Here is a 22981-nt window from a genome sequence, read left to right as displayed (position 1 = left end):
TGTGAAAATGTCAGAAAAACATTTGCTATATAACATGTATGTTATAAAATGGGGAAATACAGTTGTAAATCATGACATTATGTTGGGTTCATTCGTTCCACGCTCACCCTGTTGACACTGGGTTGCGCATGAATCCAATCATCGCATTTCGCGCCATTCCTGACAAACGGGGCGGAAGTTCGCACAGTCAGGTGACACCAGACTGCCCGCAGTTTTCGCGCCACCACCGAATCCCGCCTCTCCCCGCCGAAAGAAGCGACTCTATTGGCTGAGGGAGACGTCAGACTCGCGCCACTTCTTGTACCGAGATAGGGGAGAAGCGCTGGCTGCAAGTGAATAAGTGTCCGGTGTTAGTGAAATTTTTTTTAAAAAGACCGAGCTTTGAGATAAACTGCGTTTCCCCCCTCGCGTTTTTGGAAGTAAGTTATCTTAACTGAAGCTCAATACCTGCACTCATGGCTCGCAAGGATTACGAAGCAGAGAAAGGTAATGTTTCATCTTTAACGTCATGGCAGCAACAGGTTGGCCCGTTTTAGTCAACTTTTTACCAAATGACTTCTAAAATCCCACACGAAACCTTGGTGAACGTATATCACGGGGTGTACTGGCTATGAAGTTGGGTATAATATAAAATCTGATTTATGTGTGCGATAGCGCAACATTACCTCTTCGTTTCATTACTAACTCAACTTTAAAGAAAACAATGATAGAAAATAAATGAGTGCTTGCACATGGTGTCAAGAAACCCGCGACACACGGGAGCAGTATTAAAATAAGTTGCACAAACTTGTGTGAACATTAGCTATCCTCTTGATAACGACTTCGGTACTGTGTGTGTGTGTGCGTGCGCGCGCGCGACTGACAGAGGCTGTTGGCTCCACGGTGACCCGGATGGATCCTTAAACAAAGGAGCAGGCGCCACTGTGCAGCAGCAAGCACATGTCTCAACAGTTACGCGAGCTGTTCGACTAAAGATAATCATTAATGTCGCGAAGTTTTTCATTTTTAATGTGTAACATTTAAAGTCAAAGACAAAGCACTAGGCTGAAAAGTTGATCATCGTTTCAGATAACTTTATAAAGGCCACTCAAATGCTAGCTAAGTTCATATCAAACGCGAGCGCAACCTTAACATTTAATGGTACACAATGGCAGTAAGTTAACCCCTACTTCGCTTTTTAATAACTGAATTTTATAATGTCCACATTTAGAGTTTAGTTGAGGTGTTTAAACGTCTTGAAATCGGGTTAACTAGTAACCGCTAGCGAGCGAGCTAGCAAAGCACCCCGTTAGCTGCTGTCAGTTAACCTGTTAACGTGCTGTTCTGTGTTTAGCACGTTTACGCCGAGGGTCAGAATATGTATATATATTTCTAAAAGCGTAAGAAGACGCTAAATGATTGTTTACTTTGGGTAAACAAACTTTATTTCTGTTACACAAACATCTAAAAGGGCAGGGTTTTACTAATAATCGACCATTATAACAACACCATCAACGTTACGGTAAGTTTAAATTTGCAGCGGTGCTTGAGTCACTCTAAAGGTCCGAGTAAACTTCACAAACACCCGAGTCATCTTTCGCAGAATCTAACCGACCGCTTAAAGGCTGAAGTTTGTGGTGCATGAACCATCGATCGCATTAAGAAAGCTACTCCCACCGCCAAGAGATTAAGAGCAATAAGCTCGCAGTGATGGGGCTGCCTGCGCCTTGTGTTCAGTACACCCCGGCTAACCCTAGGCTAACATTAGAAGATGGCTGGCTGTGGTTTGAAAACAACAGCCGGGACTGTTTTTAAGAGCGGAGGGATGGCGGAGGGATACCGTGAGTGACTGGGCACAAAAAGCCATGTGCTGCTTTGTTTACAATAACATCCTCGAAGAGAGAAATAAAAAAAGCAGAGGTGCGGATTTGCTGCTACCGCGTCAAAGTAAGTGGAGTATTTTATTTATCACGGCCAAGAGTAGTTTCGTTCCTCAAAGCGCTGAATTAAATATTGTTAACAGTTGTGGCTCTTTCGAGAAGTGGGGGGATATTTTCAACAACAAAAAAAATGGACACTGAACTGAGCGCGCCTGTTGTTGTATTTACATTATTGCCCAGAAGCTATCTGCTGCGTGTCGCCAGTTATTTCGCTCTAAAACTATTATGTGGAAACGTCAGAGCGGAATTGGCTTCATGTAACACATCAGTGGCAGTTTGTGCTTTACTGTAAGGCAGTAGTGACTCATCGAGATTACAGGATGCCATGTTACTCAACAAAGGGGGTCGTCGCAGGACAACAAATTAGCTCACACTGTGTAGGCCCATTGCCGGTGGTGTTAATCAACAATTTAAACAGATTTTAAGCTCAGAAATAAGATTTATTGTTTAAAGGGAACTAAAGTAAACAGCCTTTTCTTTGTGTGTGTGCGTGCGTGTGTGTGTGTGTGTGTGTGTGTGTGTGGCTAACAAACAATCTCCACCTAGTGTTTGCTGCATGTGGCCTGTCTGGGTTTTTTTGTTTGTTTGTTTGTTTTCTCGTCTCCCTCCTGTTAAATTGTACTGAAGGTATTTTTTGGTTGTTTTGCAGAAAAATGCAAAAGGTTCCTGCAGGAATTTTACACAGAGGATGACAACGGGAAGAAGCTGTTCAAGTATGGAGCCCAACTTGTGAGTATACTACAGAAATAATGAGTATAGATTTAGTTTTCAGAGTTGGTTCATTGCAGATTTTTGATATTATTGCACTTAAAAGAAAAAGTACAAATCTGGTGTGCTAATGAGCGCTGATGCTTCACTGGTCAGTGAATAAAACATTTTAGCTACACTGTTCTTTGACACCATTTGTTGTCTTTACAAGCAGAAATTTATGATTTGACAAAATCATAAATGTAAATGTTTATTTGAACTAGTTATTTTTGTTATAAGTAGAATAGTTTTGGGTGGATTGCATTAAAATGTAAAAGTGAAAGCAAAACTAAATGGCTCTTAATCAAGCTTCCATGTGAAAGATGGAAAAAGGCTCTTACCTATTTACAAAATGCATAATTCCCTTTTTGCTTCTAAATGTAGATGAAGGTGTGTTTGGCGTTAGTAGTAGCTGTAAAGATGGTTGGGTGATCATCTAATTAATTGCCTGCGTACAGGTGGCGCTGGCCCACAGGGAGCAGGTGGCTCTCTTTGTGGATCTGGATGATGTGGCTGAAGAAGACCCCGAGCTGGTCGAGAGCATCTGTGAGAATGCTAAACGTTACACAGCGCTGTTTGCTGATGCTGTCCACGAACTGCTGCCAGAGTACAAGGAAAGAGATGTATGTTGATTAGCTTAAGAAGTGCCAAAAATGAATTGCTATTGTGATTTTTGCCCAGGATTAATGAGTCTATTTTTTATTTTATATTTTATTAAATACATAGATTATTGCCAAAGATTCTCTGGATGTGTACATTGAGCACAGGCTGATGATGGAACAAAGGGGTCGCGACCCTGCAGATACAAGAGACCCTCGTAATCAATACCCGCCTGAACTCATGAGGAGATTGTAAGTTGAATCGGATTCAGAGCTGAGCTTTTACTGCATGTCTTTGTCCTTTGATTATCCAACTGTGAACTTCTTCCCACAGCGAGCTTTACTTTAAAGCTCCAAGCACCTCTAAACCCAAAGTGGTGCGTGATATTCGAGCCGACAGCATCGGTCACCTGGTTGCAGTTCGGGGTATTGTGACCCGAGCGACTGAGGTCAAACCGATGATGGCCGTGGCTACATACACATGTGACCAGTGTGGCGCTGAGACCTACCAACCAGTAAGACGGTTTTTAATCATCTATACATTTATATGCTTTCACAGGAACAAAGTTTTTCATCGTATCCTCTCGTTTTCCTTCAGATCCAGTCTCCTTCCTTCATGCCGCTTGTTATGTGTCCCAGCCAAGAGTGTGTCACCAACAAATCTGGAGGGCGACTGTACTTGCAGACGAGAGGCTCCAAATTCATCAAGTTCCAGGAACTGCGTATTCAGGAACACGTAAGAAACTCCCAAACTTGTTATGTTTGTATTCAGTTGTTTTGGTTTACATTAGCTCACAAGTTTTGTCTGGTATTACACAGAGTGACCAAGTACCTGTTGGAAACATCCCAAGGAGCATGACGGTGTACGTGCGTGGTGAAAACACACGTCTTGCCCAGCCAGGAGACCACGTAGCCATCACAGGAATCTTCCTCCCTCTGCTGCGCACAGGCTTCAGTCAGGCTGTTCAGGTATAATCTGCTTGTCAAAGTACACATGGGCTACTGCAATAATCTCCTCTCCAGAAAGACACTGAAATGTATTGTGGTTTTGCTCTTTTCAGGGTCTCCTGTCAGAAACCTATCTGGAGTGTCACAGCATTACACTCATGAACAAGACTGAGGATGATGAACTCGGTAACGAGGAGCTGACCGATGAGGAGTTGCGAAGCATCACAGGTCTGTTTGTTGGACATCACTACAATAGGAACACATAAACTGAGACCTTGGTCTTTAGTGTCTGAGGTGAATATTTTTCTTTATAGATGAAGGATTTTATGAGAAGCTAGCTGGCTCCATAGCGCCAGAGATCTATGGACATGAAGATGTGAAGAAGGCTTTGCTGCTGTTGCTGGTTGGAGGAGTGGAACAGGCTCCCAAAGGCATGAAGATCAGAGGTGAGGACAAACGCAAACAAGATTATGACGGCAGAATCCTTTTCTTCTGTTTCATCATATTGTAACATAGCTTTCTAATACTAATTTTAATGTATAATTTTAATATAATTTATGCTCCTTTATCACGCTGGCACAAGACCAAACTTCTTTATTCCATAGGTACATTTCTTTGAAGTTGTTTTTCCTCATTAAATGTTGTAATCACTGCAGTGCTCTTACTCCGTTGTCTCTTCTTCCTCAAGGCAACATTAATATCTGCCTGATGGGAGATCCAGGAGTCGCCAAGTCCCAGCTGCTGTCCTACATCGATCGTCTGGCTCCTCGAAGTGAGTCCTGTTTGTTGTCCCCTATCTGGTATAATGCTTTATCTAGTATGGCGTTTACTTTCCATTAGGTCCTACACTGTGACGTCTTAACTTCTGGTAGTTTGACTAGAGCACTCGCTTTTTGTGTTTTAATGCAAAGTTTTGAATGCCAACAGCCTGTCATATCTAAATTGGAAGTTTTATTCTGAGTGAAGCTTGAAGTATTAACCGTTTGATCAACAGCTAATTGTAGCTTGTTCTTGTTCCCTGCCTGCTGTTCAGGCCAGTACACAACAGGTCGTGGTTCATCTGGGGTCGGTCTGACTGCGGCAGTGATGCGTGACCCCCTAACCGGTGAGATGACTCTAGAAGGAGGAGCCTTAGTTCTGGCTGACCTGGGCATCTGCTGCATTGATGAGTTTGATAAGATGGCGGATGCAGATCGAACCGCCATCCATGAAGTCATGGAACAACAGACCATCTCCATTGCTAAGGTATCCTTAATTACTGCCAGTACTCTTTATTAGGGGAAGTATCTGGAAAAATTCAATGCCTGTTTAACATCCATACAAGTTTTTTTTTTTTTAATCTCCCTTCCAGGCTGGCATCATGACCTCCCTCAACGCCCGTTGCTCTATTCTAGCAGCAGCTAACCCCGCCTATGGCCGCTACAATCCCCGGAAGAGCATCGAGCAGAACATTCAGCTGCCAGCTGCTCTGCTCTCCCGTTTCGACTTGCTGTGGCTCATCCAGGACAAACCGGATGCTGATGCTGACCTGCGTCTGGCCCAGCACATCACCTACGTGCACCAGCACTCCCGCCAACCGCCCACACACTTCACCCCTATTGACATGAAACTGATGAGGTGAGAATTTGCATGTTTAAAAATGAACACATGAAGGTTATTGTTGTAGCTCAGAATATACTTCAAATAGGTCTGCGTAATAGGCAATATTAACTAATGATAAATTTCCATCAGGCGTTATATATCTCTGTGCAAGAAGCGGCAGCCTGTGGTGCCCGAGTCACTGGCCGATTACATCACTGCTGCTTACGTGGAAATGAGAAAAGAGGCTCGGGTCAGCAAAGACACCACCTTCACCTCTGCTCGTACCCTCCTCTCCATCCTGCGCCTCTCCACTGCACTGGTAAGAATTCCACATCCACTTGAGTAGTAGTGGGTGGCTGGAAACATTTAGAGGCCAGTCTCACTGATTGAACTCCTGCAGGAGGGTTATAATTTTGTCAGACATTTGTTTTAAGAAGTGAAACAGGGTTACATTTGTTCTTGTTTTTCATCAAACTCCAGTGGAACTTACATTTGCAGAAAAGTGTCGTATGGGGTTCGGTTGCACTACTTTTGTGGAGCTTTTAATGGAATTAAATTGTCTTGATCGATCGTCCAGTGTAGGATAAAGTGCTTACAGTGCAGGTAGTGATGATAATCTGGCCTACTGCATTGTGAGCACTTCTTTCCCACGCTGGACAAAAATCTCTGACTGCCAAAACCAGTCCCAGTAGCAAAAACGCTACACCCACTCACAACATGAATATTATTAAAAAAGCTTGAATTAAGTCTGTCTCGTATCATCTCTGCCTCTGGTTGTCAAAAGTGCTGTTTGTGCAGGTAGCAGTCATCCACCTACTGCAAAACCAGCACTTCAGGTTAACAGGTAGGCAATGTGCTGCACACAGATGTCCACAAGGGGGCAAAACACAGCCACAAGCAGTATTGGTGCCACAGCTGCACATCAGCTTATTTGTGTGTTTTCAGATGACTCATTTGGTATTTTCCTCTTCATGACCACGACGGAGCTGCTTTAATGTCTTTGCTGATCCTGGCCAGCTTTGCAGGGTGGGCAGTCAGCCTGTGTGCATAAGGACCAGCTGTGCAAACCCATGCAAAACTGACCATGGCCAGGACTGTCATCAGTGTGTTCTACAAAAAACCCAAATTGATCATAACAGTATTCAGATGGGATCTTTTGTGTGGTGTTTTGATTTCATGCTATAGAGAGACTAGCTGGTGTTGAGAGGCGGAGACTTGGGCAATTGCCGGGCATCCCAGAGGGCATTGCACTTGTCTCGGTCTGACAGTGCCGGCACAGCGCAGCCTAAGTTGAGATGGATATTGTAGGATTATTTTTAACTCTTATTCGTGCATTCACTCAAACTACAGTCTTAGCATTATCTTCACCTTTAACTCCCTACTTCAGGCTCGACTTCGCATGATGGACACCGTAGAGAAGGAAGATGTAAACGAGGCCATGAGGCTGATGGAGATGTCCAAGGATTCATTACAGGCTGACAAATCCAGCACCACAAGGTTGGAGCTAAAAACCAGGCCTGTTTTTTAAATATGGCTTTCAGTGAGCTCAGACTAACATGACCGGATGTCATCTGATTCAGAGCTGTTTTATGAGTTTCTTGCATGTCCTGAAGGAAGCTGTAAAACTTGCTTGATTTTTATGGAGCTCTGTTCACACGACAGCATGTTCAAAACGTGCAGGGAATGTAGTTTGTGCATTTGTACATGTAGTTTGTAGTTGTACATGTTTACATGCCTTACTTTGTGCCATTTTTGAGTAGGTTTATTCAAAATTCCTTGAGGCTTTAAAGGTAACTTTTTCTTTTTTTTTTTTAAATGTCTGCTTTCTCATCTGCAGGACGCAGCGACCGGCCGACGTCATCTTCTCTCTGGTGCGCGAGCTCGCCGCAGAGGGCCGTGGAGCCGGTGGGTTGGTTCGCATGGCTGAAGCAGAGCAACGTTGCGTCTCTCGTGGCTTCACGCCCGCCCAGTTCCAGGAGGCCTTGGAGGAGTACGAAGAGCTGAACGTGTGGCAGGTCAACCAGGCCCGCACGCGCATCACTTTCGTCTGAACAACTCGGGACACGCCTTCATGCACATTTTGTTTCAGTCACCTGAGGGAGGGTGGGGGACTCTTTGTTGTGGGTTTTCTACAGACTTGTAATGAGGTTAAGCATTTTGTAAGTCCAGCAGATGGAATATTCTTTTTAAATATGACTATTATTGCAAGAATTCCAGCTAATGGAAACCCAGAACTCCAGAATCCTGTTAACAGTACCTTGCTTGTAAATATGTATGTCAGAAGTTAGTATTGTGAAGTATTTCCTGTGGTTTAGCTGCAAGCATCCGTTTAACATTGAGCATTTCTGTACATTTTATACTTGATGATGCAAATCAGACAAATTTATATTGAGCCTTGTATTGTGAGAGTTAAAATAAAATGATGGTTCAATCCTCTGCCTGGTGCCGAGTCTTCTGTGCACATAATGTGGGATGAAGAAATGTGTATGAACACCTGGTTTCACGGTGGGGACGCCTCGCTAATCCTTTGAGTAACGCCTGCCCACAAAACATACAGGTCTGCAAGTAACAATTTTCACGTTGAAAGACAAAACCTGCACAACTTTGGGTTTGTGAGTCACTGAACCAAAGATTTCAAAAGGCTTGGATATTCAGAAAAGGCAACAAATGTTTAATGCTGCCAAATCTAGCTTTCAAAACCGCAAGCTTCCAGCTGTATAATGAATGATCCTGTAACCCACTAACACATTGTATACACTGTCTCAGTAGAGTAACTAGTAATCATGTGTCACCTAGATGTTTTGGTCTACTGATGACATGTATCTAAATAATTGCATCTAATACAGCAAGAAGCTAAAGCAATGTAAATTTGGAAATTAACATTTTCATCATGGACATTATTCACAATCTATCACATTTAACATCGTTATGATTGGGGAATGTGGGAGAATAACATTAAACTGACCAGTGTGTGTTATTGCATGTTTAGCATGACGGCCTTCAGTAAGAATGCAGTCTGAATATTGAACATGCCGAGACAAAAAAGGCGGCTTTTTCTGTAGATAGCTGTCCTGTGCTCAAAAAGCAGATGTTCACTGGGTAAAAATAACAACCTTTAGAAACCGGTGGTGTTTCAGAAATCTGTGAAGTCTCATTATGAATGTATGTTTAAGGCAACATGGGTTGTCATCTATGTTTTTTGTAAGCTTTTCTGGCATGGATATTGTGTTAGTAGGCAGCATTTTCACTACGGTTGCAGTTGCCCCAGCAGGTGATGCTTCACTTCCAGACTTAATGGGGAGTTTCCATTTGAAGTCTGTTTTGTTTTATGGCCTTGCTGCAAAAGTCCTGAGGCTTTCTGTTCTTAATTGGCGCCAAAGGCCCCACATTAAAGTGTATTAAAAGGAAGGTGGAGACAAGATTTCGGTCTCAAAGTCGGTAGAGTCCGATTGGATAGAAGATAATGTTACAGGGTAACCGACGCAGAGATGTGTATTTAACCCACTCAGCCTTGTTCAGACCAGTGAAGACTGCCTCCCGAGTCAGGTGAGTAAAACGGGCAGATGTGTTTTCTTTACAATATTGGGTCGTGCAATAAGAAGCAAAAATATAATTTGAATTAATAAAGTTATTAATTGCAAGCCACATTTATATTCTACAGTCTATATTAATCTTTGCGTTTAGAGCATCAGATTGCAGAACAGTTTTACCTGAAGACATATTTTTATGTCTTACAATTGAATTTTGGTATTAGACACATACCTTTGTTAAATGTGTGGATGTGAAATGTAATTGATTCAGAGTTATTTTGTACGAACTAACAGTTTTCCTCAAAATGATCATTTCCTTTTCTTCATGATCACAGAGGTTCAAGATGATTTCTTCATCGTGTTTGGCGGGGGCACTCTTCTGTCTTGTGTTTCTCCCAGGTCTGCTCTGCTTCTTTTACTTCACAATGTCACAGGTTCACCTCTCAAAAACAATCAAAATCAACATCCACAAATGATTTTTCATCCTCTTTCAGGCCTGCTGGAGGCCAAATCTTTGTTGAATGCCATAAAGCAGGAACGTAAGTTAAAAAAGAACAATCTTCTGAGCCTTTATGCAGAGGTGCTGTTTTTCCAACTGTTTTTGAGAGACTCAGCTTCATCTCCTCTTTTTACAGAGATGGTCCCTGTAGGCGATGTTAGCATTGATGCAGAGAAAGCAAATGATTTTCTGACTCACTCCAGACCAAAGCGTAATGCGGACCCTCGGTGGTACAGAGGAAACCCAGACTTCCAGGCTTACTACAAATACTACAGCAGCATCGGACACACTGAGGGGGTAAGAAACACTTTGGGCTTCCTGGGGCAGCCCAAATATTCACCGTCTATATAAGCACCTCAGAATGTGTCACTGTAGGTGCTCTTTATTTTAAACATTCTTTGTAGTAACAGAAAACTGTGACAAGTCACCTTTGCAGACCAGCAAATGTAAGATTTTAGCTAATAAGGATGTTAAATTTTGAATTCAGTCCAGGTTCTGGTTGTTTAAAGTCAGCACCAACATGTTATATCTGGATGTGGAAGATTTTAAATCTAAACCTTCATAGTTTAAAAAAAAGCAGGAAGAAAAAAGATTTTTCATTTTGATCTCAGAGGGTCGGGATTTTGGGAGACACATCCCCTCTCGGCTTAGTCGAGAAGTGCGATTACAACTGAGCTTTTTAATTTAAAAACACATAATCATGAAGGATTTCAGATTTTAAATGTTTCTCAGGGTTTCTTTCTTAACCAACTGAAGATTATAAATCTACTTGAGGCAGCTTTTTTTTTTGCAGTTTCATGCTACATAAATAAACCTGAGTTTGTCTTTCCTTTACTCTTTTTACACCTCTCAGCTCTATGAGATCGACAAGCTGCGAATGCTCTACCAGCAGATGAGGTACCTGGAGCACACCTACGGCCCTGATGCTTCCTATTTCCAGAGCAAACTGGGAGTGCCTATGATCATGTGTGATCCAGCCACAGACAAGAAGTGCAAAGTTGTTGCTCCTCCTCCTCCTCCTCCTCCACCGCCAATGAAAGGGGTCCCAAGACCCACAGAGCCCCCTGCTCTTCCTATTGCCCCAGCCATTTCACAGGCCGATGTGCTCTACCTGTGTAACAAAAAGGACCCCCTCTGCAAGCCTCACATTGTCTACATGCCCACAGGTGCAGTACCTGTGCTCTGTGACCCTCGGTACCACCCCCACTGCACTCCCCAGAAGGTTGCACCAGCTCCTGTGGCAGTGCCTCAACCACCTCCTCCTCCTCCTAAGAAATCTGGCCCACCTCCACCTCCCCCAGTCTTTGTCAAGAAGTCTCCCCCAGCTCACATCCGCACCTTTAAGGGCATGGAGTACGATTGTGACCCCTACTGGGATCCCGACTGCCTGATTGACAACCCACCCAGGCCCATCAAAGGAAAGGCTGTGGTCCCACCACCCCCACCCCCTCCGGTCGAGGAGGAAGAAGAGGAGGAACACGTGGAGGAGCCAGCACCTCCTGCACCCATTAAGAAAGTAACCTACTACCCTCACCCTTACTACTACCAGCACCCTCTACCCTACGACCCCAGGGATGATCTGTACGATCCAGCCCGCTTCCAGTACCCACGGCCTGATGCTGCTGACGAGCCTGCAGAGGAGAGCCAGTAAAACATCCAGAGGGAACAAAACAGACTATGAAAACATCCAAGTTGCACACTTTCACATCTTTTAAATGTAATGTCAATAAAACCAATGTCTTAGCGCATTTTTAGATGCAGTGTAATTACATCGATGACTCAATGTGTAACTGCCAGTATGTGAAAAATCTATTTTCTTTTTGACAAGAATAAATTGTAACAAATCAGTTTTTCACCAGCGAGTAGCATTTTGAGTTGGAATATCCTTTTTGAAAGGTGCAAAGTAGCCTCAAAAGGAAAGCTTTGCTCCACCCATCGCCACATGGCAGGTAAAAATCACTTGTGAAGTACCAGCATGCATGCTGGGAGGCCATTATGTCTGTTCTGCTGTACATTTAATAGCCAAATAAATGCTGACTCCTGTTATTTTCCATACACTCTGGAGCAATAAGTCACCCTGCAGTCTTTTTCCTGCCTCTCTGTCCAAAACCTATAAGGGCAATCAAACAGCAGGAACACAACTTCAGAAGGTGATCTGCAAACGTGCTGCTACTGCCAATAAACCTCCAGCTAGGCGAGCTCCACGTAGCAGACTTGTGCTCATTTAAAAGTGCAGCTCTGACTTTTTTTAAGTGCTTCGTTGACAGAAGATTTAAAGTCTCATGGGGAAAAAACGAAAAATCAGCAGATCATTTATTACATACAGGAACATGAAACAATAAAATAAACTGGGTAAAATAACAGAACGTTCATGTACAGTGGACTCATTGCTGTGCAGACCCACCAAACAGATGAGTGACTTTGTACATAGCTTTTAATGATCGGTGCTTTTAGATACACTTGTGGTTGGAAATTTTTTAACTGCTCTGAAAAGCTACGGTTGGCTTAAGAACTGCTTTTTAGCTAATCAAAGTAGAAACAGACAAAAAAACCAAAGAAAAAGACAGAACAGAGAATAATAAACTGCGGTGCTCGTTTTGTTTCTCTGCTTTGCTCAAAAGAAGAGTCCTCTCATCCTCCGGCCGATGCCCTGTCTGTCGTACAGGACGTTGAACTTGTTGATGAACTGATTCATACTGTTGCAAGTCTTGGTGATAGTGCCTAAGTAGGCCATGAGGCCGACGTCATTACATTGCTGCAGGGTAAACAGAAGAACGGCGTCAGGGAGTTCTCACTTTTACAGCACAATGAACAGTAACATCATCACAACAAGAGATATTTAATCATAAATTAATTTTTCCTTGTGACTGAGACTTCTTATCTTATCTTTTATTGCTGCACTTTGATAAAATGAGATGTGAGCTTTGATTTTAGGGATGTGTTTGTCTTCAGTTTTTGGACCCAGTACTTTGGTACACTGTGAAAGATTTATGTAATGTGGGTAAAAGTAAACAAATAGAGAGTGGAGTACACTGTGTAAAAGTGACTAAATAATCACCAGCTGGTACTGGCAAAAAATACATTCCACTGCTCCGTTAATTACACTGGCAGATTATTCAAAAAACAATGGAAAAATAACTAAAATGACGCGTCTTGCATAGAACTTATCAAACTGAAGATTGGTGACTTTTTGCAATACAGTTGCACGACTTAGAAAATAAATGATAAATGAAAAGCAGCTCCTATCTCATCAAAAATGATCCATATGGTTTATGTGGCCGGTGCAGCAATGGGGTCAGTTTATAAACTGATGCATTTGTCTTCACATCTTTACCAACTACAGCAAATGCTTGAAAAGTACTTTGAGCATTTTATGTGTCTCGATACGTAACGGAAATTTATTTGGCTCTAAACTCTGTCCACTGAAACACTGTAGTTCCATCTTTATAATTACATGTAAACACATCACATTTGAACACACTGATCCCTGAATCGCGTGTTTCCCTGCCTGTTAACTGTTACAATGCTGCTAAATATTAGCTATATTTAAAAACTGTTACCAAAGAGAGGCAAGTTAGATTATTCCTTTTCTCATTTTTCCTGGGATTTTGACCTGCCTTGGTCCAATTTCTGTGTGTGTGTGAAGGAGCAACAAAGATTACTTACATCATAGAAGTCAGTTTTGAATTTTATGGTGCTGAGGACTGGCAGTCTGTGGCACAGGGCGTTTGCTTCTCGAAGGATCTCATGATTAAATGGCACCTCGCCTGTGAGAAACAAATAAACAGCATGCTGAAAAATGTTGAGTTCGTCAAGAAACTGTCAAACAGAAGCTTGTAATTACAGAGGGGCATGTTTGAGGGGCCTCCTTTAAAAAAATGAAGGAGAGGAAACATCTCATTTAAAAACATCTGCTTTTCAGATTTATTTTCACATTCTTCGCTCTCACTCCGTCATTAAACGACCCTCTCATCCTCTCACCTGCTTCCACGGCTTTGACGTACTCTAGAATGATCTTCACTCGGCTGTGGAGCATCTTTATCGCACTGTGCTGGGCTATAAGGTGTTCAGCAACTAACACAGAAGAAAGACACCAAACAACACAGTTAAACCCCGATTCATTTTGATGGTGACCAATAAGATGCAGGTCACAGGACAGCTGACTGATGGAGGAGACACCATGTGACACCATGCCCTAACTGACAGCTTGTTACACCTCATTTAAATCATTTATTTCTGGGTTTACATGGTTGTACAATGTAAAAATGTCCCCCCCAGCGTGAGGCAGTAAGTTCGGAGAGCTACTGTAAAACCCTGAGGGAGAAAATTCAGCTGAAAGCATCTAACCCGTGGATCCTGCCACCATGCATGTGGCAGCGCAGGGGCTAGATTCACCTCTTTTTTGATTTTGCCCCCTTCCTAATAACAAAAATTCAAATGCAACAACATGACTTTAACACTTGAGAAGCTCTAGTATGCATCACAGGGGCATGAGTGCAGAGAGACAAAACTAGAGAATGGCCAAACTGAAATTGTAGAAGGTGTTTTTGTTGTTGTTATTGTATTTTTTTTAATCATACCTCGTATCACAAATCATTTGTATATTGCATTTTTTAAAGGAAACACATTTTCATAAAAAGTAGTCAAGTCTGCCTTTAATCTTTGACAACAGCGCCTCTAACCGTTTCTAAGCCTAGAAACTCAACAAAGCTACGAAAGCCATTTCTTTTGGATTTGAAGCTGGAGAAAAGCTCTGATTTACCATCTTTTGTGGCTTATTGTAAATAAAGAATGCTTATTTAGCAACAATTCATGACTATGATCAGTGTGTAGCTAGTAGGACATGTACAAGTAATTCTTGAGGCAACAGCTTGTCTTGCCTGTTGAGTTTTCTCCAGTGCCGGTGGCCGTCATACGAGCTACGTGGTCAACGCCAATTCTCTCCGCTTCCTCTGTGGCCAGAGTGTACGTCAGCTCAGCAAATAACATGGTGGCCTGAAAACAAACAAACAAACAAAATAATACATATCAGATGGAACTGAAACATCTGTGGCAATCAAGATTAGACTAGATAAAAGTGGAAGTAAACTATACCTCGCCACTGATGATGTCAATGACAGATTCATAAACGCTAACAGGAAGCTGTGGGACAAAAGAACACTCTGTTTAGAGCAGAGGCGTTTGTGTTTGTACCAGCGACATCGTTGCTGAAACAATGCAAATGAACTCACGTCCGTGTGTTTGGTCATTGGGTTGAGCTTCAGGAAAAGAGGGCTCTCAATGATCTCGCACACCTGCCAGGAAGTAGAGAAAATGAGGGTAAAAGCAAACGATCTGAAATATCCAGCATTTACTTGTGTGTAGACTCTATAGCAGTATAAAGGCATGTTTTTAAGTACAACACAAGTGGAGCAGGTGTGTATGGGATTGTAAGATATTTAAAAGCTTAATCATCAATCAATCAATCAATTAAAAGTGATACGTTTTGCTTCTGAAACATTCATGGCCACAGTACACGTGTCGACATCGACATCCTGCCACCTGTCAGTGGGCTTCAGTCTGCCTACCTGCTTGTGAATGTGGATATCTGACTGGTCTGGAGGACCACCTGTGGTGTACCAGCCCAGAAACTCCATGTCTTTGAAGACCTGTTTGACTGAGAGACCAGAGGACAAGTGTAAGAACAAAATGATCTGATGACTTACTGATAAATATCTGAGAGGGGCTTGGAGAACATAGTCATCAATGAACTCTCTCATAGTGACATGAAAAAAGCCGAGCATAAGCAAAGCAAAAAATAAATAAATCTCTTCAGTTTTCAAGGTTACAGCAGTTAACTAAACAATATAGTGACCTTACAAAACAAACTACAGGTTTAAGTCTTTGTCATTTTAATAAAATGTGTTAAAAAATACAAATAAAATAAAAACCCTGCTTGACGAGGCTTTGTTGCAAATACAGAGGCTTGGGATGTCTCCACGACTGTGAGTCAACTGCCTTCATAAAGAGTTGTGTTTTTGTTATAATAACTGTTCTGATTTTCTGGAAATTAACAGGAACTGACTTGAAAACAAAATTATAAAATCCAAAACAAGAGGCAGAGACAGAGAGTTTTGGTAGTTTTTATGTCATTTGGACCAAAACACTTGTGTGTAAATCATTTACTTCTGGCTCAACAACAGGATCCAATGCTGCCATCTTTTGGTCGAGTGTTAGGAATCTCCCTTCACATGTTTTACCCCTTGCACATCCAAACATATTAACAATGTATCTGTACTCTTTGGAAACTGAAACTCCAAAACTACAGAGTCCCATTCTGCCGTTCAAGACTTATCAATTGTTGTACTGTTTATTGTTCTTTGTGTGGGAAAGTCAGAACACAGATAGGAAATGTCTCAATTTAATAAAGGAGGCAAGGACAGAGAGTCTAAGGCTAGAAAAACAAATCACGACAAACTGATGTGTGAACTGATTTTCCTGAATGATGATTACGCCAGTGTTACTAATTTTAGCACAACTCCAGCTACCGAACAACTGAGTCATCAAAGAAGATGCACACACAAATATGTGCATTATTGTCCTCAACACTTGAACAAAGCTTACACTGTTCCTCCTTGGTGTAGTAGTACTCCTTGTCAATGTGCACTTTGTCGTCTATGGTGTGAGACAGCAGCTCAAAGGAGTTCATCACCTCGATGTTTCGACCCTCCTGTTTCCCAATCAGAGCTCCAATCACTGAGCAGAGACAAACACAACAGCATATGTTTATCTTTAACGTAGACCTTTATTCCATAAGCCCAATATATATGTGATAGGATAATGTGTTGTTTTTTCACACATACCCTGCATCGGTCGGCCCTCCTGCGAGCGGATGCGTATCCAGTGATCGGATATGTTTAGGATAACCAGAGGGTGTAAGGCCACAGAAACACTCCCAGTGACCCCTGAGGCCATAACACTGGGGCTGGCTACAATCACACAAAGACACAAACATGATTGGGATTAACAGTATGTCAATGACAATATATAAAAAAGTCAAAAAACTTGTTAACTGGAAGCACAAATTCAAACAATTACAAAAGCCAGACAAAGGTTTTCCATCTCAAATCAACCATCTCAGAATTTTATCGTCACAAACTGTAAAATTTTACCTTCGTATGATATCAATGAAAATGTGTCGATGGACCATTTTTGAAAAGAATACATCTTGAAAAATATTTGATATATGAAGCTACAAATTCACAGCAACCAATATATATGTATCCAATCTGTGGACCATAGCCTTTTTAGGCAAATCTGAGATAGTTGTGCAAAAGGGCAACAGTGATTTGAGATTAAATGACCCAGGTACAAACGGAAATACTTCTTCAAATCCAAATAATTACTGGAAAATTAGGAAAAAAGCAACAGTGATCAACCAAAAGTGATTATTATGGTCCAATCACATTAACTGGAAAGTTAATCAGCAATGGATCAGCCCTGTTTCGGTATACGTCTAATCAAACTGCATGTATATATGGAACACAAGAAAATAAGCAGAGACACATCAATAGCAGTAAATTAGTATGAACCCAAAACAATCAATAACGTATGACCAATGAGAGACAAAATAATAAGAGAGATTATTTACACTCAGATTGTAGCTGATGAAAATAATCTTTGTCACTTAGCTCCAGAGCCAAGCAACAGGACATACACCGTTTTCTTTCCATTCAAAATAAGTGACTGGATATATCCTTTTGGCATTAATCATCTGTTTAGTTTGGCACAAAAGATCATTCTCAGGATCGTTCCTAAAAAGTTAAATAGCATATACAATCATAAAACGAGTTCCACAGTTTCCCAACAGGACACCTGGACAGGTAGATCAGTCAGCGATGTGCCCAATGACAGTTTATAAAATTAATAAAACGCGACTCTGAGCGGTCGCCCTATGCTCGCTACATACAGTCATTTTAATGTATATGTAACTATTCACACAGATATAGGCCTGCATGTCGGTTTCTCTCATGTATAGCTAATGTTGACGTGTTTGGTGTTGCAGCACTGCCACAGCATTTTAATCAAACTGCACATGATGTTAGATTTTACTTCAAATTTCTGATGCAAACTCCTGTGGCAAAGCAGAGGGAACTGCGTGAAATATCCACAGTGATGAATGTACTGACAGCTTCACAGAGCTGAGTACGTTAACCTGCTATGTCAGCGAGCAAGCTCCTTACGACCCTTTAACACCACGGAGTCGTCACTTCCGCTCACTTATAACACACAAAACAACATATACGGCAACCTGCGCGCAGGTTTTGGTTGATGTGGACAGAAACGATGAGATGAGGGATAAATACTCGCCTGCCCCATCCACTTCCATTCCTCCACCATTGCTGGTCGCCATCTTGTCCGGTAATCCGCGCAGGCGCAGTTGACTGTTGATGCAAAGGACGTTAAGTGGCTCTTCGTGGAGCTCTTTTTTAAAACAAACCGTGCCGCATATTCACGGTCATAAACCAGATGGGAGTTTATAGAAACAGAGGCTGTTTGGGTCGGGGGATGTTGTGTTGAGCTTAAAGCCGCTGATTTGATTTAACTGCCCAGCGGCCGCTCGGTCACACAGTCAGTGGACCGCTGTTTCCGGGGGATTGCTGATTCGGGCGCAACCCGTGTGCGTTCGTGTACCATTCCGTGTGTGAGGTTTGAGAGTTTTGTTTACAAAATGGAAGAATTTAGGGGCTGCAATCTGGACTACTTTCCCGAAAACATTTTAATCGATGTGTTGTCCTACCTGAACGTACGAGAGGTCGTCAAAGCCGGGAGGTAAGGGGATTTCAACTTTGCTCTCAATGATTTACTAGTTAATCGTCGTTTAAAACAAAACTCAGGTTTTCGTTTGTTTTGTCTTTTGTTATGTGATTTGTGTATATGTTTATATATTTTAAATTGTGGTTTTAGGGTATGTAAGAGGTGGAAACGCCTTGTTAAAGACCAAAGACTGTGGAGAAATGTCGACCTGACTTCATGGAAAGGGGTAAGGATGTTGTTGCCAGTGTGGCTTATCATTTTTCGTTTCTTCTGTTAATGCAGGCCAGGCATTCTAGTAATCTGGTCTGTTACTTGGGGATAATAATAGAAACAAACCCATAGCGATAACTTCTTCTTTTTTTTTTGATAAAGATGAACGACTGGGAGCTGTTGACTCATGTTTGAATTTATCCTCTCACATTAAAGCACTGGTTTTAACTGTATCATCAAATAAAAATACAACACCGGGATTTCCTGTCTCAAAACGGGCCCACTTATACAGTTGTGCTGAGAAATTTATAGATGCATCATGGGCATGAATGCCACAGGAATTTGGGTCTGTGTAGGTTCTCAGTCATCCAGGTCATGGTAATCCAAGGCGCTTGGAAAGAAAAGCGACTGGACTGCTTTAAGTTTCTTGAAGACATTTCACCTCTCATCCGAGAAGCTTCAGTTCTAAGACCAAACTACCCTCTTAAGGGACAACTCCCACTAGAGCTGAAATATCTGGGGCTTTCCACCATTTGGTCTTAGAACTGAAGAAGCTTCTGGGGTGAGAGGTGAAATGTCTTCAAGAAACTTAAAGCAGTCCAGCCATTTTTCTTTCTAAGCTCTTTACATAGGAATTTGGGGCTTTTCATAATTTATTTGAACTGTTCTTTGTCCAGGGTGGAATAGAATAGTACAGAACACCGCTTTAATGGCTTTAAAGAGGAAAAAGTAGATGCACAAGTTTGAATCAAATCCACACATACAACCCCAACTAATATTTGGTTAATATAAATATTGGTTGCACTTCAGTTAAACACTTTCGGTAGCCATCAACAAGCTTTTGGTGCAGCAGTAGCTGGGTATTTAACCACTCTTCTTTGCAGAAGTGGTTGAGTTTAGTTAAATTGGTTGGTTTCCTGGCATGGAGCCAGCTTTTAAACATAGTCTACAAGTTTTCAGTACAATTGACGTTGGAGCTTTGGGAAAGCCATTCCAGGAGCTTAGCCTGTTTTATCCACCCCAAAGCCAGTTTTGACATATCTTTGTTTCAACAACCTAGTTGCTGATTTGACTCTTAGGCCATCTATTGGCAGTTTCTGAGCTGTTACTAGTCATTCTTAACAGCCATCCACTAATATTTTCTCTTGGCTGGTATGTGTTTTTCTATTGTATGTGTATTTTAGTTTCTTTGATAGTGAATAAAATTGTGTATTGCTTTTTAAAGCCCCTTGTAAAGCATTTTGAAATGCTTTTGTGTGTAAAATATGCTCTAAAAATAAACAATGAGCATCATTTAATAACACATGGGTTGTGTGTTTGTGCAGTTATTGACTGTTATTGTTTCTCTCTCTCAACACACACATATTCATGGACTGTCCACTGTGTGTTAGGTGACATCCCGCATCCTTTGGGTCCTGCTGCGTCAGTACCTGGGTTGCGGACTAAGGTGCCTTCGCTTGCGTGGTTTGCTGCTGTCCGCACGTGGCGGAACCTTTCTCTCTGAGTCTTGGCTTAAAGCTTTGTCCACAAAATGCCCTCGACTGAGTAAGCTCTATCTTCTGCATGCAGACCTGAGAAGCCTGCCCAGTTGCCAGATCCTACCTCCATCTTTGCAGGTGCTGGAGCTGCGGGGTTGTGAGCTGCCTCGTGGCTTCTTCAATCAGACCCTGCCATCAGCTAGTCCCCAAGAAAGAGCAGAACCCACATCCAGTGTTGGTGCTCAACTGAAAGGAAGGAACCAGAAAGGAAAAGGGGCTGGCTCTCCTTCAGGGATTGGTATTGAGAGGTTAGTCCTTAACAATGTGCCCTCTTTTACAGACCAGCACCTGCAGGGTCTGACATCATGGGAGAGGCTCTGTCATCTAGAGCTACGTGACACCTTTCGTGTAACAGCTAATGGGCTTAGAAGCTGTGCTGCCAAAGATGGTGTCTGTGGTGTAGAAGGGCTTTCCAGGCTCAAGTTTCTGGAAATAGGCATTACAGGGCGGCAGGGCTACCAGTTACATATGGCCTCCCTTGGCTTGGGGGCTGGCTGGCTTGGGCTGGAGGAGCTAAGTCTTGGTGGAAAAGAGGTGGGTCCAGGTTTGCTCTGCGCCAGCCGCTTGAAAGACCTGAAACGTCTGCGCCTGTGGGACTGCACACTCAGCGAGCTGCAGATAGCCCGGAGCTGCAGGATGCTCCGTGGACTTCGCCAGCTGGAGTTTGTGGACGTCAGGTTCCAGCCTCGTCAGAATCCACCAGCTGAAGAGGGGGAGGGCGGTGAGGAAGAAGAGCAGGACAGAGAAGAAGCTGCAGGTGCAGATGGCAGCAGCGACGAGAACAAGATGGCAGATATGAACGATCCTATTCCAGGTCTGCGTCGCACACTGGCTGTCCTGCTGCCATCCTGCACACTGGTGTTTACCAACTGCTCTGTTCAGAATAATGAAGATTGAGTGAAGCTATATGCTGCTATATACAAGCAACCCACATGGGATTAAAAATAAATAAATAAAACAACAACAACAACCTGTTACATAGGCTTTAAGATCATGTTGATATAAGTAGAACCCGATTCAGAATGCTTTGTCAACTTTTTCTGACAATGCCACAATAAGTCCATAAATAAATAAAAAATCATTTTAAAAGTCTGCTCACAATGATCCATGTTTATAGTATTTTTAGGCTTTTAGAATGAAGTAACAAAAACTGAATAGCTGTACACAGTAATGTATTCAAATGTATTAAGGGTTTATTGAGCGATTAAATAAAAAATAAAAAAATAGTATGTATAAAAATAAATGACTTCCTCAACAGAATGACCTTTGAGTGCTTTAGAGGAGGATTGCAGTTTTCAGCAGTGCAAGAACAACAATAAATGTTTTGGCCCTTTATTTAGCTTTTTACAGTATTATGTTCAAAATGTTACTTGTCTTGATTAAAGCTGACTTAGAGGTAAGAGATATATTGTGATATGGTGTTTTCTGAAAAATCTGATTTGTAACAGTTGCATAAAACTTCCAAACTGAATTGTCTGTCGTTGACAAATCAGATTACTTCATCACATTGATGCAAACATCATGAAAAACATCTTTCTCGTCAGTTTGCAAGGTTGCCTCATAAGCTGAGGTTACTCCATTATGAAAGTTAAGCAAAAACATCTGTCGTCGAAGACACAAATTATATTGTCTTAAGGGATATGTCATGATCTCCTACAATACTCAGTTTCTTTGAGGTAAGTCAGTGGGAAGTCTCTCCTTTTTAGTGCTTAGAAACTTTAACGATATGAAATAAAATGCAGAACAGTTGCTGTTAGACTGTAAACAGATAAACAGGTGTCAGCTACAAAGACAAATAAGTCATGATCCACCTGTTTCCTGTTCTTTACCACTTCTCAACAACGTATACTGTCAAAAAAATATATTTTACTCTGGTTGGTTGGGTGATGCATATGTGTTTTGTAGAAACTGAGAACAAAAAGCAACCGCTTATCCTGAATGTGTGTATATTGTCTCAATTTTAGGAAAAAACATGAAAGATTTGTGTCATCATACCGAAGTGTGTTGCATTTAAAGCAACCATTCAATGAAGGTTCATCTTGTGAAGAACAAATTGTTCTGAATAAAGCTATTTTGATGAAGTAAACCCAGAATTTGTGCTTGAATACAAATACGGTATGTCGACTGCACCTTTAAAGATGACTGATCAGTTTGTCATGAAACTGCATGTATCATTTTTCAAGGTCTAATACTACATTTTATCTTCTTTTACGTAGGTGATTTCTTGTCAGCTTATGCTTCAGAAAATTGTCACGGGTCATTTCTCTTGTTTTGAGTGTTGGAGTGGCCAGTAACGGTTTTTGAAAAGTGGAAAGACAAGAATTTAAATTAGTAAGTATTAATCCTACACAAGTAGCTTAATGGTACACAAACCGTATAATCAAAATTAAAAGCATATTAATTAAAAGTAATTATGGGATTAAAAGTTTGGATTCATGAATTTATATATGATATGCAGTATATTTTGCAGCTGGAAATCATTTTAATTTTTTATATGCTACATAACAAAGAATTTAACACCTACATGCTGTTGAGTTCAAATTTGTCCAGTGTGAACATTTCACATTGAAAGTGACCGAATATACACATAGATTAAAATGGTTAACAATGTTAT

At 41.7% G+C, this 22981-nt stretch overlaps 4 protein-coding genes across 6 annotated transcripts; 3 read left to right on the top strand and 1 right to left on the bottom strand.

The window, feature by feature from the left end:
* Window positions 1–281: 281 nt before the first annotated feature.
* Window positions 282–8230, top strand: mcm7 (minichromosome maintenance complex component 7). Of its 3 annotated transcripts, none has more exons than XM_006808955.3 (15): window positions 282–486; window positions 2569–2648; window positions 3125–3289; window positions 3393–3517; window positions 3600–3780; window positions 3864–4001; window positions 4085–4234; window positions 4327–4441; window positions 4528–4659; window positions 4902–4985; window positions 5247–5458; window positions 5565–5830; window positions 5945–6113; window positions 7182–7291; window positions 7632–8230. In XM_006808955.3, the coding sequence occupies exons 1-15, from the start codon at window positions 456–458 to the stop codon at window positions 7843–7845; spliced, it is 2172 nt and encodes a 723-aa protein (XP_006809018.2). In that variant the 5' UTR covers window positions 282–455; the 3' UTR covers window positions 7846–8230. The 3 variants fall into 3 exon arrangements, with proteins under 3 accessions (XP_006809018.2, XP_006809019.2, XP_006809017.2); XM_006808956.3 differs by lacking the exon at window positions 282–486 and adding an exon at window positions 934–1153; XM_006808954.3 differs by lacking the exon at window positions 282–486 and adding an exon at window positions 1706–1926.
* Window positions 8231–9226: 996 nt separating this feature from the next.
* Window positions 9227–11880, top strand: and4 (actinodin4). The gene is made up of 5 exons (XM_006808967.3): window positions 9227–9340; window positions 9660–9723; window positions 9819–9863; window positions 9960–10120; window positions 10677–11880. The coding sequence occupies exons 2-5, from the start codon at window positions 9669–9671 to the stop codon at window positions 11472–11474; spliced, it is 1059 nt and encodes a 352-aa protein (XP_006809030.2). The 5' UTR covers window positions 9227–9340; window positions 9660–9668; the 3' UTR covers window positions 11475–11880.
* A 239-nt stretch (window positions 11881–12119) lies between these two features.
* On the bottom strand, window positions 12120–16812 carry cops6 (COP9 signalosome subunit 6). Its single transcript, XM_006808958.3, has 9 exons — window positions 16666–16812; window positions 16427–16558; window positions 15391–15479; window positions 15055–15117; window positions 14918–14965; window positions 14704–14818; window positions 13805–13897; window positions 13490–13590; window positions 12120–12578 (listed from the first exon to the last, which is right to left on the bottom strand). The coding sequence occupies exons 1-9, from the start codon at window positions 16775–16777 to the stop codon at window positions 12438–12440; spliced, it is 894 nt and encodes a 297-aa protein (XP_006809021.2). The 5' UTR covers window positions 16778–16812; the 3' UTR covers window positions 12120–12437.
* Window positions 16813–18258: 1446 nt separating this feature from the next.
* Window positions 18259–22455, top strand: fbxl12 (F-box and leucine rich repeat protein 12). Its single transcript, XM_006808957.3, has 3 exons — window positions 18259–18634; window positions 18770–18845; window positions 20221–22455. The coding sequence occupies exons 1-3, from the start codon at window positions 18534–18536 to the stop codon at window positions 21262–21264; spliced, it is 1221 nt and encodes a 406-aa protein (XP_006809020.1). The 5' UTR covers window positions 18259–18533; the 3' UTR covers window positions 21265–22455.
* The last annotated feature ends 526 nt before the right edge of the window (window positions 22456–22981 follow it).

Source organism: Neolamprologus brichardi, chromosome 2 (genome assembly GCF_056152115.1).
Source record: "Neolamprologus brichardi isolate AB-2024 chromosome 2, ASM5615211v1, whole genome shotgun sequence".
In the NCBI taxonomy this organism is placed as follows: Eukaryota; Metazoa; Chordata; class Actinopteri; order Cichliformes; family Cichlidae; genus Neolamprologus; species Neolamprologus brichardi.
This window is presented reverse-complemented; position numbering and strand designations above follow the sequence as displayed.